Genomic DNA, 15939 nt, shown 5'->3' on the forward strand with positions numbered 1-15939 from the left:
CCCAAATGCTTAGGGCCTGTAAAGAGTTATGACAGATTGAGTGAGGCTTTATGGTGAGCGATGAATGAGATAGCTCTCTAGTGATCCATCATCTGCTCAGGAAAATGGGCAAAGGCTTCAATATCTCTGATAGGAATAAACTTGCATAAAACATCAGGGCGGAAGCATTGATTCAGCACCAAGGGACTGAGAAGGAGTCATCTTTTGCCAAAATCTTTGCCTGTATAAGTAATTTCATAGTAAGGTAACTGTGTATTTTGTTTTCCATTTATTTATTTATTTATTTATTTATTACTTTAAAACTTTTTTTTAGGGGGGTACTTAGGTTTATTTATTTATTTATTTTAGTGGAGGCACTGAGGATTGAACCTAGGGCCTCGTACATGCGAGGCACTCACTCCACCGTTGAGTTACACCCTCCTTTTTCCTAGTTATTTAAATAGAAAGAAATACTTTGCTTGTGCAGTTTGATGGATGTGTGTGAAATTTAATTATATACTTTCAAATTCTTACTTGGGGTTAGAGACTATGGGGTAACTGATTCACAGACCGAACATCCAAGTCTGTTTCCCCCGCTCGAGCATTTCCTCGGAATTGGAGAGGAGACTGGTCCCCAGGGAAGGACCTTTCCTATTGGACATCTGACCTACAGTGACTGCCAGACAGGTGTCAGAGCTTCCTACTGTGTTGAAGCGAAAAGGCGCAATGCTGACGATGTTGAATTTGAGTCACTTTTATTTTTGTAATACACGTTGGATTCGATTCTGTCACAGGATTGTTTTTTTTTTTAATATCTAATATTGAGATGAGATGCTTCAACAATGGTTTCAAACAAAGCCAGGAGAAAACATTCCATCTTATGTACACAAGTGGAGATACAGTAAAGCACGTGCGCAGGGTCCCTGGAGAGCTAAGGAGCAGCAGGGCCGGGCCTCTTGCCTCCCACTTTGTGCTCCTTTTCCCACACCTCCAGGCACGAAACCCTATCCTCCGCCAGCTGTATTTTGTCACAGTTAAATGGAAATAAGTTCTGGTGATGTTCAGAGTTTAAATGATACCAGAGTATAAAGAAAATAAAGAATGAAGGGTAAGGGACTCAGACAGGAGAGCATTTTTCTTTTTCTTAAATCCTTGTCTTAGAGACTGTCTCATACTCACGAGAATCAGTGGGAACTGTCAGCTCTGCGGCAGGTCTGCAAACTGAGCTTCCCAGGCACTGGGAAGTCTGAGGACTAGAGCCCAGATTTCTTGGTGCTTTAGTGAAATAGGATTCCCTTTGTGCTCATTCATTTTCTTTGCATCCTGCCTGGTAGCATTTAAACTCTGGACATTAACCAGCTTCCTTGGCTACCATGAATGAATGCGGTTGTTCTCCTACAACTGAGATCTGATGTACGGCTGGCAGGGCAAGGGACTCTTCTCTTGTTCAGGGCTCTCCCTACCATACAAAGAACAGTACCTGCCACGAAGGAATACATACTAAGCAGGCCACCATGGAAGTAACATCCTAGCGGGGGGAGTGAGACCCACAAATTATCTACTGGTAAGAGCTGTGAAGAAGCAGAGCAGAGTAAGAGAGAGGAATGAGGAGGATCGGGGAGAGATCCTCCGATTCATTTAGGGAAACCACCGCCTGGGGGGTGGTGGTGACACTTAACAGACAGCTGAAGGAATTCTAGAAGCATTGCTTGTTAACTGTAAAAAAGGTTTGCTCCAGGCAGAGAAAACAGTCCACATGCTCTTGCTTGCCCTGTTGGAGGAGTGTTAGGAAGCTGGGAAGTCCAGATTCTGAGAACAGGGCAAGAGAAGGCGACAGCATAGAAGGGACCCAGAGCAGGGCAGGGGCCAATTTTTTAGCCTCTCATAGGTTATAGAACAGTCTTGGACACTGACTCGAAGCGAGATGATAGCCGTCAGAGGACACAGAGCCAAGGAATGATGTAGGGAATGAGGTGATGGCTCTCTCTGCTTTGTGAAGAGGTAAGGAGCTGGGAAACCCCTGGGAAGATGGCTGGATTGGTCCAGGCAAGAAACGATGACCACTGGATTGGGGTGGCAGTGCTCGTGGTGGTGAGGGGCACCCAGATTCTGGAGCTATGTTGGAGGAAGGACTGACAGGACTTGCTGATGGATCGAGGGGGCGTGTGAGAGAAAATAGAGTGTGAAAGATGACTGCAAAGTTTTGGGCCGACGCAGAAGAAGGACTGAGTTGCCATTTACTGACGTGAAGAATATTGAGGGAGCCGTGAATTAAAATTGGATCATATTTGCGAAGAAGTTTGAACTTAAGGAAATAGTTTAACATGCATTATTTCACTTGACCTACACAGCAAGATTAATTTGAAAGATAACTACTCGTATTTCCATTCTACTCTCAAGAATGCTTAAGAGTAAAGAAGTTAAGTGACTCTGCAAAGACCACATGGCTAGTGAATTACTGAGCCAGAGCTTGACTGCAAACATTCCAGCTCCAAGGTCAATGTTCTCTTTTATCCATCACACATTAATCTGGGTTACTCACACAGGTCATTTGTACCACATAATACAATCTTGCTAAAACCAATCTGCAAGCAGCTATGCTGTGTACCCCTTGCTGCTCTCCTGAATCTCCTCACCTTTTCCTGCGACATCAAATGTGCAGATATTTGTTGTAAACTCAGAAACCCTAAAATGCTAAATTAAGCATTATAAAAAGAGGTTTAGAAGTTTATGTAGGAAGACTGCATATTATATAGTACATAAGCTATCACTTATTTTAAAAATTATGGTATTTCTCATTTGGTTCTTTTCTTTCTTTCCCTTCCTTTTTTTTTTTTTCCTGTCTTTTTCACAAATGGCCTGTGCATCGTATTCCTATGACCTAAGCTACAGCCTCTACTCCCGCACTCATCAGCCACGTAAAACTGGGAGATTCTTGAACTGTCAGAGTCGGAGTTCCCTCATTTATAAAACAAAAGGTTAGATCGATCATTTCTAAGGTGCCATGCATCTCTGAAGTACGTTCAAATGCAACGTATAATTGGACTTGTAGGATTTTTGACCTAGACGGCCCAACGCAATTTGATGAACAATCATTCTATCACCAGCAAATAGGCTTTAGCAATGCATATTTTAATTCAGAATACATTCTCCAGCCATACCTTTTTTTTCAATCATACGGAAGATCATTTCTAGTTTTTTTTTACATTCACATGGCATGCAGTTGTTTTACTAAGTCCTTATTGTTGACTCAGTTTGCATACTCCCCTCCACAAAGACAACACAGCACACACATCAGGAGTGCAGATGCACCCGACCAAAACCACTCAGCACAGGAGTGATCTGGCGAAGAGGAAAAACGGTGCTGCATTTCAACAGACTCTTTAGCCGACCCGGCCACCCTAGCTGATAGCAGAGTATTTCATGCCGGCAATTGGTACTTTATAAACTCACATAGTTAAAGCAAGTGTGTAATCAAAGACCAGGAGGGGAAGCAGGAAACAGACATGACTCTTCATCGACATGAACCAGGATAATTCACTATAAAACGGGACTGCCACTACACCACTGCAGATAACGTACATTTTGCCATGAGAAATGTTCTCTCCAGAAAAAGACAACCAAAGAAGAATTTATTTGTGAAAGAAAGTAGTTAAGATGGAACCAAGCCATCCTTTCCTAAATCATATTTCAGGAATAATAGATCTGCAAGATACTGCCAAAGTGGAACGTCACAGACTTTTTCCACAATTTGTAAAACATTGACCCCATGGCCGTTGCAGTTAACCTGCTTCCAGAGGTGCCATGAGTGTCCAGTCGGCATCCAGAGCTTTTTTTTTTATCTCCTCTCCTTCCCTTCTCCCATTCATAATGTCTTCCTAGAGCTGAGCTAGACAGACCCCCTCCTACAGATAGCTTATGATGTAACGTGAGTCCTCCTTAATCAATTTTGCAAGAGTCTAAAGCCTTGGTGAGGTCAGATAAGGACAACTGTTCTCTCTCATTACCTTTTCTTATTGAAGGTTCCAACAATCTTTGTACAGCTGGAGTTGTCTCCACCACACACTCCACACTTGTCATACTGCAGCTTCGAGCCAATGATGCCGTCGCAGCCGGTCCGCACACACTTTCCCCGGACGCAGACAGAATTACTGTACGGCCTGCATTCGGTCCCATCAGTCACCTGAACAATGGGAAACACGTCAGCCGTGGGAAATGCCTGTGCTTGTGAATGTGGTTTCTTTGATAAAACAGCAAGTTCTAATTTGGAAGTTTTAAATTTGATTGGAAGAGATAGTACACTGAAAACTAAACAAAAAATTGAAAAGAAAAAAGACCCCAAAACACCCCTAGTTCTATAATAGGAGTATTGACTGACAAATCCTTGACGTATTGGCAGAAAGAACTGGGATAGACCTGGGTTATTATGCCCTTTCTCTCTTGAGCTTAATTCCGAATGTGTTAGTGTTGAGTAGGCAGAGAAGCGGGGGCACCGGGCAGACAGGTGGAGGAGAGCGAGGATGGCCCGGATGATGGTGTAATGCCCGCCTCCAGCATAAAGGGGCTTTACTTTCTCTAAATGAGTGGCAGCAAGAAACCGCTTAGAATCCGACAAGGACCTAACTGACATGACCCAGTGTTCGCTGTAATATAATTAGCATTGCAGTTTAGGCCCCCTCTGTGGGTTTTCCTGTGTACATCACGAGTAAGGACATGCGTGGAGGGGACAAACATGACTGAGCACTCCAGGGGCAAGAGCTGTCAATCAGTCAAAAGACCATCTCTAAGCGAGGGTGTAAGAGAAAGGGCAGGCAGGGACCGCTGCTTTTCCCCCTTGGATCAGCCCACCTCCTGTTCTTGGAAGAAGAGCACTTTCCTTTTACTAATAAATCCTTTAAAATCTTTCACGACATGACGTTCCATCTCCCATCTGTATTCTTATCTTTTGGTTACGACAAGAACTGGGGTATTTCCCTTCCCCTTGTGGGGTAACATTAGGAGACCCAGGGTCCTGATCTCCATTTCCATGTGCACAATAAGCTCCTATGGAACAGTCTTGCCTTTTTATTGACAGAGTCCATCTTTCACTTCATGTATGGGACGGTCTGTCACTTATGCGGAGAGCAGAATACGGGTGGGCTCAAGGACACAGGTATCCTTGGTTGCATAATTGTTATTACAGTAATAAACTGAAAATCTACGTCTGACATTCACAACCTCATAATGGTTGGAAAGCATTTCCTATTGTGTCGAACTGTGAGACGCTGAGATGGAGGCAAATTCATGTAAAACAGAAATCTGGGGAAGTCAAAGAGAAGTAGTTACTGGGAGGCACTGAATATATTTGGATAAAAGAATTAGTATATATTTTAAAAGCTCATTATAAAACAGTATGTAAATGGACTCTGTGATTTGTGCATGTAGGTAAATGCAAATAACATATATAGCCATACGTACAAATGAGCACACATATTTTGTATTTGTGTGTATATCAAACACTTCATACGTGTGTGAAGATACAAGTGTGTGTATCTGTGTGTAAACTGACGTAGAGTATACTGCAGCAGACTAACAGCTCTCTAGCTGATTATATTTCCGAGTAATATTTTTGCTTTTATTTCTCCATACCATTTTAAATAAAAATGAATTCTTTTGCACTAAAATATGAAAATGAATATATGTATGTATATGCAAGACTGGGACGTTGTGCTGTACACCAAAGATTGGCACACTGTAACTGACAGTACTTCAATAAAAATAAAATAAAATAATAAAATAAAAACTGGAAAAAAAAACTATTTTGCAATAAAAAGATAAAATATTTTAAAAGTTACGTAAGTTAGACATTCACTAATTTTTCAATAGTATGTAATAAATATCTGAAAGCCTAATTTACAGAGGTGGTTTCAAATGTAGCACCTATCTGCAAATTAGATAAACAATATTTTAAACTGCTGCATAATGTTGATTGTGAGAATTACTTAAGTGATTTAGAAAATGCTCTTCTGTGGAAAATAAGGGATAATGTCACATGCACATGTTATAATGTGTATAACTAGAGGGACACTGATTCATATGAAAGATGCAAGACATTTAAAATTCTAAGTCAGAGACGATGATCTTGAAATCTATCTTCATGAATCAACAAAGGAATTCTTAACTACATGGGAGAAAAACAGAAAGCTTCCTTGCCTCCTAGTCCCCTTGACAAACGTACCTGGGAAATATTATTCTGACGTTAAGGTCACTTCTTACCTTTCTTGACAGAGAGTCATGCTCTTCAAATATAGTTGTTAAAACATTTACTCGTTATGTTTACAAAATGATTTTGATTCATTGTATAAAGTTTGAAAATATAGAAACGACAGAGATGAAAATAAAAACCTCCCCAAATCCTGCCCCCACCCAAAGATAATGACTGTTTACATCTGGTATGAGCACGGCCCATTCTCTTAAACAATCTCCACCGAGGACACCTGCTGTGTGTGGCAGTCTGTGTGCAGTTACCTTTGGAGAAAACACCACGTAGTAGCCGGTGCCCTTAGCTCTGCAGGTCAGTTTGCACACGTCTCCCGGCAGGACGCCTGCGTATTTGGGAACCCATTCCACAAATGTTTTGACTCCTTTGGCATCAGACTGATACCCATTTTTGGCCTCACACTGCTCATGGCGAAAAGATTTACCTAAGAAAGCAAATGTATCGCATTATTACGCGATCTGTTCTGAAACTGAGATATATTCTTATCCATCTAAATACTTTAAAGGAGAAAATGCTAACTTACTATTCTTTGTAGAGTCTCGTAACACACCAGCATTGGAAGATTTTTTATCGAAATCGAAAACAGTAATTATTTTCCTTCTACGCTCTGAATCCTCAGTTGTTTACAGTAATACTATAAAAATCACTCATGTATTTGTTATTGGTTTGCACACTGGTAGAAATGTGCAGACAAGATGAATAGGCTATTTCTCCGGCCTCCCTATGTATGACTGGTAGAATACAAACTACACCTGACACGTGGTGGTTGCTGACACTCGGGAGCGGCGTACCATTAGCGGGGCAGGGTATGACGCTGCAGGAACGGTAGACAGCCCTCTTCCCTGTGCAGTAGCGGCCGTTGTTTCTGGGCGCAGGGTTATTGCAGTGGCGATAGGCAAACTGTACTCCTCCCCCGCACGAGCGGGAGCACTGGCCCCAGGACCCCCAGGACCCCCAGTTGCCATGGCTTGAAGTCTAAAAGACAAACAGAAGATATTTTAACTCAGAAGGGAGGAAAGCATTCAAAACATGCATTCGGAGATCGCTTGCATTCCATGACTCAGAGGGAACTTCCTCACAGATACAGTTACATTGTCACTGAGTTTAACATGGTCACAGGTATTGGATGCTCTGGAATTACAACACAGCTCCAGTTCTGAGCAGCTCGCCTTGTCTGCCTCTCCATTCTCCACAGCAGAGAGGCTGAATACTTCACCCCAAGCTCTGAGCACACTGCAAGGGTGACTTATGGCCTTCTGATACTGCGCATTTCCGTTAATAACCACTGAACTGTAGTCCACTTTGTAGACACTCTAATCTCGCGTGTTTAACGAACAGTATGATGCTAAAGGTTTTGCACGACTTAGGCATTAGCTGATGGTGCTTACATCTCTTCTCCCTCTTTGGCATTGAAGTTCTGCGGTCCCCTTGCGGACATCACATGTCCATCTGTGACAGACCCTCTGCCACATGCATGAATGTATCTGACCTGGGTTTGACTTCATTATACCCCACAGAGAGGAAACAGACAGATACTGACGTGCACCTGTCACATGCACCCACACCACAGAGAATGAAGAGCCCTGCTATGACACCCCAGGTCTCTTGCTCTGGAAACACTACAGCAGGAAGCTGAGAGACCAAAAGCAAGCACACTGGAAACTCCTTTGCCCAGGGAATTCCTGAAGAACTTCCTCTGGCTGCCTGGGCCAGGGTACCTGAGCATGCTCGGTTGTATGACAGTCTTGAAGGGCAGAGGTAACTACACATGGCAACACTCTCCTGGGGACTTTGAAAATGGAGTGAGAGGGAACAAACGCTTTGTGTGGGCCTTGAAAACGAAGCTGGCGATGGCTGACCTGAAGCTGGACTGGGTGCACAGGGAGGCAGTGAACGAAGCAGGACCCTGTGGGGTCCTCCCTGGTATAAATCTTTTGTGTCCAAGGAGAAGCAGTCAAGAAAGGCTAGTGTCGCCATTAAATCAGGATCCTGGTACCTCATCAAGGAGTATCCATAACAGTATCTTTTGAGCTCTTCTGCAGGAACTAAGGCCCCGCCCAGGTGGAGGATGGCAACTTCAGGCTGAGCACAGGATCCCTGGAGCACTGCTCCGCTACCTCGCCACCAGCCGATCAGAACAAAGTCACACACCCTGCAGCCCTCTCCCTGAATTTTGCCTATGAAACCTGCTCCCAAAAAACCAGTGGAGAGTTTGGGTTTTTCAAGCACAAGCCACCCATTGTTGCTTGGCCCTGCAACAAACCTTTCTCTGCTCCAAACTCCAATGTTTTGGTTTCTTTGGCCTCGCTGTGCCTCGGGGACAAGAACTTTTTGGTTTGGAAACAGCAGGAGGTGTTTCCCTGGAGCAGGTGTACTCTAAGGGGAAAAACATGACCCTTTTGGAGCTCACCAAGTATGTGTGAGGATCAGGTCTACAGCTATTTTCTTACTCGATTTAAATAAGTGTTTTCCCATAACATTTAAGAGAAGTCAAAAGTAAACTCCCAAACCGTGATTTGGGGCCCTACTTGTGGTCTCTATTTGACAGAGTCTGGGCTCTGTGTTTTTGTTACAGTATATAGCCTGAGATCTGTATTTTCTCCACTATTTGAGGACTGAGGTTGGCTCCTGTGGGTAAAGGAGGAATCTGTATAGATCTAGATCTCTCCAGGAAAAAATATTCTAACTAGGGAATAAAGCCTTTCTGGTGACAGGCCCCACGTATGTCCCAGGAATGGACTTCAGACCTTGGGTCTCCAGGCTTTGCATGACAAGAAAATCACTTACTGAATAATATTTTTTCTTGGTTTTGTCCACACACTTGCCCTGAAGGCAGATCCTGCCTTTCCCACACGGTGTCCCCTCCACGGCTGGCAGCTTTTTGGTCAGACACACCATCTGGCCCTGGCGCACCACGGCGCACCAGAGGCGTGCGCAGACGTCCATGCCGGGGCACACGGAGTACTCGGGCCCGAACGTCAGGTTGCACTGCTGGCTGGCGTCGTAGGTCTGTCCTGGGAGTTCTTCGGGGCCCAGGATCTGCTTGCGTGGTAGGTCTAGCAAACAGTTACCTGGAAGAAGTGTTAGGTGGTTAGATAAGTCGGGGCACCGGGCAGAGAGCTGGAGGAGAGGGAGGGTGGTCCGGAAGATGGGGTTATGCCCGTAAGCATAAAGGGGCTTTACTTCCTCTGAATGAGTGCCAGCAAGAAACTGGTTAAAACACGACTGTATTATAATTAACTTTGCGGTTTAGCCTCCCCCCCAACCCACCGCCATGGGTTTTTCTGTAAAAACCAGGGGTAAAGACATGCGCAAAAGGGGCCAAACATGACAAAGCATCATGTCAATCAATTAAAAGACCATCTCTAAGCGAGGGTGTAAGAGAAGGGGAGACAAAGACCGCTGCTTTTCCCCCTTACATCAGTCCACCTCCCATTCTTGGAGGTACACTTTCCTTTTTCTAAATAAATCTTAAAAATCTTTCACTACACAACGCACCGTCTCCCGACTGTAAACTTATCTTTCAGGTATGACAAGAACTGGGGTCTTTACTTTTGGGGGTAACGGAATAACCAAGATTGACCACTGTTCTGTGTTTCTATTTCAAATCTCTGAAATTATTGGCCCTGAAAATGCAAGACCTGGGTTGGTGCTGAAACATGATGCATCCAAACAGATCTGCAGTGTGATGTCCTGGAGAAGCGACTCCACGGGGAACCAGGCTGGGCACCTCCATGAGCTTGTCAACCCCCTCCCGGATTTCCAATGGATGATGTGCTCAGGGTATCCATAATGATGGCAGTGGTTTGATTAAATAAAATTATTTTATAATAATTGGTTGTGAAAAGAGCCATTGTGCTGAGGGACTAAAAGAAACTGGGCTGGACATAGAGAAAATGAGATAGTGAATATAATAATAAATAATAATTAATAATAATAATAAAGTGTATACAACTTTGAGTCCTTGCACTCTTTCTATACCCCGTTCTCCACTTCCCATTGCCCCATCTTAGCCCTTTTTCATGCACTCTTCCATGTCATCTTTTCATTAATTCTATAAAAAATAAACAAGGCGATGCCTTGTTCATCCTTGCACTCATTCAACAAGCAAGTGCTTAGCACCTACAATGTTCTAGCAAACGTACTAGATTTTGGGAATATAGAAAAATGATCCAGATCTACCTCTCAAGGACTCCCAATAAACTAGATAAAGTCTTTCTCCTAGACTGAAAGAATTTTAATAAAGAGCTTTCAAGCATCACAGAATAAAGGAGCAGTGGGAGAAAGCACCTCTGAAAACTTGGGATCAGGCCCTTCTTTTTTTTTACTCATCTCTTCCATTTTCTTCCCTTTGTGTCAGTTGTTGAATTTAACTGGTACGTGGTGGGTCCTTGGAGTGTGTCTTCCCCAAACAAGTAGGTGCTCCCAAAACGCTTCCTTAAGAGTCCTTATCCAGTGAGTTAACGCCATTAATTTTCTCTCTTCATAGGGGAGCTTGCTTTTTGCCCATCAGTTCCTGTATTTTTCTGTTTATTTGATTTTACAATTGACATGCTGATTATGAACGATGCTAAAAATAACTAATATTTGTTACACACTTACATTACCTTCAGGTCTTTAAATGTATTAGCTTATTCAATCTTCATGAGAACTCTATGAAGTGGATTCTATTATTTTCTTTAGTTTCTAGATTCAGAAACTGAGGCACATAAAGATGAACCACTTACCCAAGGTCAGTCACATGGCAGTCAGGGTTTTCCACTCAGAGCCTGCCCTCCTCATCATATACCATCCTGCCTCTGCCTAGCAACGTGGATAGATTTCTTATTTTATTGCTCCAGCGCAGGCACGTAGAAGGATCCTTTAAGTGGTAGATAGCTTGCCTCATGGTAGAAACACCCGGTCTAAAGTCTAATTCTGGCAAAACACTAAATGGCTGAGTGCTTGGCCAAGTTAGTTAACTGCTCCCTCATTTATTTTCAAGATCTGTGAAATATTTCTCTCCTCACTGTGACACTGTAAGGGTAAAATCAGCTCACAGAGATATAAGGGGAACCCAGAAATACACAAAACAATCCTAGTTGGGACTACTCCCATATTTAACAACGTTTCAGAGGTATTCAAGTTATTCTTTTTATTCAACAAACAAAAAGCATATTTAAATCCTATTTTCCACTGAGACATGGAATATTCAGCACATTTTAAGTCAGCACAGCCTACTGCAAATGTTTTAAAACGACACTCAAGTTTCTTCAAAATGAATGCCTTAAAATTTGTCAACCTGTGATGGAGACATTATATGAAAATGAATAAAGAGCAAAAGTTTCTATTTAACTTCTTAGCCAGAACGTTTGAAGAGGTAAAGCTTCTTAAGGCCAGCCAGAAAAAGCATTAAAAATAAGTATCCGGCCAAAGAGAACTTTGGGAGAAAAACATCAAGTTAAAAGAAAAGCATCAACACCAAGGCAATAGGAAGGAATGACAGTGAAAGCTCACTAAGCTTTGTTTAGAAGATAAAACGAGATGAGGCGCTTCAGAACTCCAGGAAAAGCATTATCTTCCTTGCTCCATAAAAAAAGAACCTTGTATAAACCAGGGAACGCTTAGCAGATCTGCTGATGGTAGAAAACTGTCAACAAATCTCTGAGGCAGCAGGAACGCTTTCCAGTTCTTCAAAAGTGCTGTTTTAAGAAACTTTTTTTTTTAAATTTTACTGAAAAGCACAGACTGTGAAACTGTGTAACTAAATATTAGCTGAAGTCCTTAACGTGTGTGGGTGCACGTGGCCTGGGTCTACCTTGATCATCTCCAGCCCAAATCACTCACTGCCTGTCCCTGGACATGTGGTCACTGGGATTCTTTCTGCCTCACTGGCCGATGATGAGGGAAAAGAAAGGTGTAATGCAATTTGCGATCAGCCTACAACAAGGAGACTTCAAGACGTGGCATCTCTTTACAGAGCTCAACAGCAAAGTATGTTTTAAACATGAATACCACATTTGCTTCACTATTTAAAAAAAAAAAGTTATCTCAGTGCTATGGTTTTCCCTCAGAGATTATCTGGAGACGATCTTTTATCACTGAAAATAAAATTATTTCTTTCAGATTTGCCATTGATTTTTCACTTCAGTGTTTTCAACATTGAGGTTTGTTGCGGCATTAGTTTCGGTTAACCCTGAAATAGAATTATATCCTTTTGCGATAAAATAGGTACAGAGATTGCTACCCAGTGGCAGATTTGTGCCAGGGAGCAGCAACAACAAAACTCAGTATAGATCCTGATTCTGAACCTCATGATATGAAATAGTTAAGATCTAAGTAATAGTGGGTTGGATGGACATTGTCCATCTACAGAAAAAAAGGTGTACAATTTGGGGAGGAGGGGTGAGAGAAGAAATTGATTAATCTTTTAGCACCATTTATAGTGACCACTAAAAGCATCCAATCTACCGTTCACTTTCCTAATCTGTTTACTTTTAGTCTCAACCATTACTTAACATCCACTCATGTATTTTTAAATTTATCTCAGCCTGAAATCCTATCTAGGCCTCGCTGCCGACATTTTGTCTGTTTGCCCTGGTCCACACAATTGCTGAGTTCTTCTCCGTTTTCTCTCTCTTTCTCTCTCCCCACTTTTCTTCCTTCTTTCCTTTTCTTCAGCGTTTTGTGTATATAGATGGAGAGTTTCCAAAAAGAAGACAATAGAGATGCGTGCACATCACCTGTTGGTTTTTACCACCCATGTTAAATTAAGTTCAACGCTATAAGTAAGGTGAAAAATTCCTTTTAAAAAGTAAGACCCAGGGATTTGGGATGGACAAATAGAGAAAGAATGTGGTAGTCTCTCCACGGCCAAAAGTACACTGAGGGGTGATGGACAGTAAGCCCTGCCTCCAGGAAATGGAGCAGAAAAATCTTTGGGTTTTCATATCTGACTTCTAGCCCTGTTTGCCTTTATATTAATGATTAAAGAAAATTATCGGATTAAAGTTGGTTGTTCTTTATTCGTTTCATTCCGCCTCCCCTCCCATTTCTAGCACCGTAGTTACTTCTGTTTCCTCTTCCTTTTCAAAACACAGGAATGAAATGAAGCGTTGGCCCAAATAGCCACGGCCCAGGAGATATCAGTTAATATTCCTAATGAAACTCGTTCCAAGAAGCCTCACAACACGGCAGAGTCTCTTCTTTTACTTCCTCCTGCCATCTCTCTGGCCCTGCGATTCTCCTTTTAGGTCTTTATTTGAACGTCTAACATTAGAAGGGACACTGATGCCTTATGGGCTCAGGAATGGAGGAACTAACCGGGCCATGACAACTGCTGCCGACCAAAGTAATTCAAGGCACTTCTTTGTGAAACGGTTAGAAGATCGGTACAGTTTAGCAGGTGTCATGCCAAGGAAATTAGGTTAAAAATTCTCTGTGTTAAAAGATAAAGCATAGTTTTTTAACATACAGGTCACCGTGGACTTCAAATATACATCTTACTGACAGACTCTGTTAAAGAACCTATTTATTGTAAAAATCAAGACACTCCACAAGGAGCTTTGAATTTTATGAGTATGACCTTAAAAACTGGACCTTAAGGTCGTATCACTAGCTCTCTTGTCTACACTTACCAAGGATTCAGAGATTGGTTCTCTAATACCACTTTATCTCCAAAGTTCTGTGTTTAGCAAGTGGCTGTAAACTTAGTTCTTTAAATATGCTACCTGTTAATTTTTCACAGCTGTCCGTAGATTTTCCTTTGCAGCCCGTGTCTTGGGTGTTCTTGAGCTGTATCTACGTAGGCAGTGGCCTTTCTTATCAACCGGTGCTGAGGACTTGGGATCCAGGGGACACAGCTGTTGTTTTTGGCTTCAAGGTTATGAAGCATTTGAGAAAGGAAATTTAATAACCTGCTTTTGCTGAGCAGTTTCTCTGCCAAGAGCTTACCTTTATTTTGGGGAATCATCCTCCCGGCCAGCTTGCCTAGAGCTAACTTGTAGAAACACTGCAGAAAAGTCTACAAGTATCTTGACCAGGCTGGGGTGGGAGAGAATTCCCTGTGAGACCTGGCTTTTTCCTTTCTGCATCACAAATCTGCAGGCACAGTGATTTTTGAGTGTGCACATTGACTTTTCCACCATAACCTAAGTGTTGCCTACTTCTTGCTGGACCTAAATCAGGAAACACTCAAGATTAATACATTTAAATTTGGCAGTGATAAAGGGCTACAATGTCCAGCTACTTATGGCTAATAATGTAAAAAACAAATCCAATGACTTGAATGTAATTGTACCCTAAGGTCACATTTCTCCAGCACTGCTGGAGGTGGGAAGGCCACCGATGAGCTAGTCCATACAAAGATTTTCTAGGCAAGGTATTCTTTAAGAACTACCTAAATATTGTGTAAATTTTGTGAGACTATCTACTTAAAAACAGCAATGGCTTTGTTGCCTTTTATGGGAGTGTCAGAATTTAATCTTCCTAAATAACTGAAAATCACTTTTTTTTTCTGAGTATCAGTTGAACTGAGTATCAGTTTTCTGAGTATTGTATTATGCTGAAAGAGAGAGGTTCCTTGAGGGACTGTGATGGTGGAAGAGAGTTTTTGACCTCCTGGGAAACGGTGCCAGACCACTGTGCTTTTACTGTTTTAGGGCTAACATTTTCCAGCTGTTCTGGTTTCTCTCTCACTGTCAAGTCAGTTTACTTCTTGCTCTCAGCTTACCTTTCTGAAGTGCCCTACCCACCAAAATGACCATTTTATTGCTCTAAATTGTGAGGGGCCTAGAAAATTCGAACAGAAAAAGAGCAGAACTATTTCTACTAAATGTGAATGCATTGGCTGTGCTCGAAAGGGTGAGTAGAAATGAAAAGGTTTGATGATACGGTTTCCTGACATCAGGCTGACCTTCGAACAAAGACGTATGTTTGTTTGCTTTCCCGTCATCTTGGGCTTTGATTTCCCTTTGGTTCTCTCCTAAGCTCTGAGGTTGAAATGTCAGAACCTCCACCGTTCTCAAAGTCACGTCAACTAGTTCCCACACCAAACTTTTACTTAAACTGACTTAAGTCTGTTTTGGGTTGCAATCTAAAAGTTATTAAATTAAGTAAGTTTGAGTTTAAATGACAGCCCTACGGGGAGTACTTATTGCTCCTTCGGCTCTGTGTCTGTGCCTGCTGTTCTGAAATGAATATGGCTGAGCTTTGCCACTGTATCATGGCCGCTGCGCCTGTCTTGGATTCTCATCATTCTGAATTCATTCACTACAGGCTACTGATAAAATCAAATTTGGGGGGTAACGGTGGTGGTGTGGTTAAAACACAAGACTGTCTAACCAACACATTCAAAAGTGAGAGAGTCTAGGTTTGCTACAATTAATTAGTTAATTAATGATGAGCATTTCCTGTCCAACAAGCATTGGTAACTGAATTTATTGATTTATTTATCATGCAGATGGGAAATTCAGATAAGATTTCATCCGCGCAAATGAATAAAATCTATTTCTAGTAAAAGTACAGGCTTGGTTGCCATCTACCACAAAATCACTTAGAATAGACACAGAAAACTTGCTGGAAAATTTTTAAAAATCTGAGTGTAGACTCTTTTAAATACAGAAATAATGTTTAAAAAGTGAAAACAATATTGGAAGCTTATTTACTGCATGGAAAGTAAAATCATGAATTCCACAAACATGAAATAAATGAATCATTCCAGA

General features: G+C 42.1%; 1 protein-coding gene across 2 annotated transcripts in view; it reads right to left on the bottom strand.

The window, feature by feature from the left end:
- The window catches only part of ADAMTS5 (ADAM metallopeptidase with thrombospondin type 1 motif 5), a 49207-nt gene that overhangs the window by 7501 nt on the left and 25767 nt on the right, over positions 1 to 15939 (bottom strand). For both annotated transcript variants that reach the window (XM_072968058.1, XM_015248668.3), the window contains 4 exons: positions 9026 to 9309; positions 7030 to 7213; positions 6487 to 6662; positions 3987 to 4162 (listed from right to left, as the gene is read on the bottom strand). In XM_072968058.1, coding sequence (XP_072824159.1) covers positions 3987 to 4162; positions 6487 to 6662; positions 7030 to 7213; positions 9026 to 9309 — 820 coding nt within the window. The remainder of the gene's footprint in view (positions 1 to 3986; positions 4163 to 6486; positions 6663 to 7029; positions 7214 to 9025; positions 9310 to 15939) is intronic.

The sequence above is a fragment of the Vicugna pacos genome, chromosome 1 (assembly GCF_048564905.1).
Source record: "Vicugna pacos chromosome 1, VicPac4, whole genome shotgun sequence".
NCBI lineage: Eukaryota > Metazoa > Chordata > Mammalia > Artiodactyla > Camelidae > Vicugna > Vicugna pacos.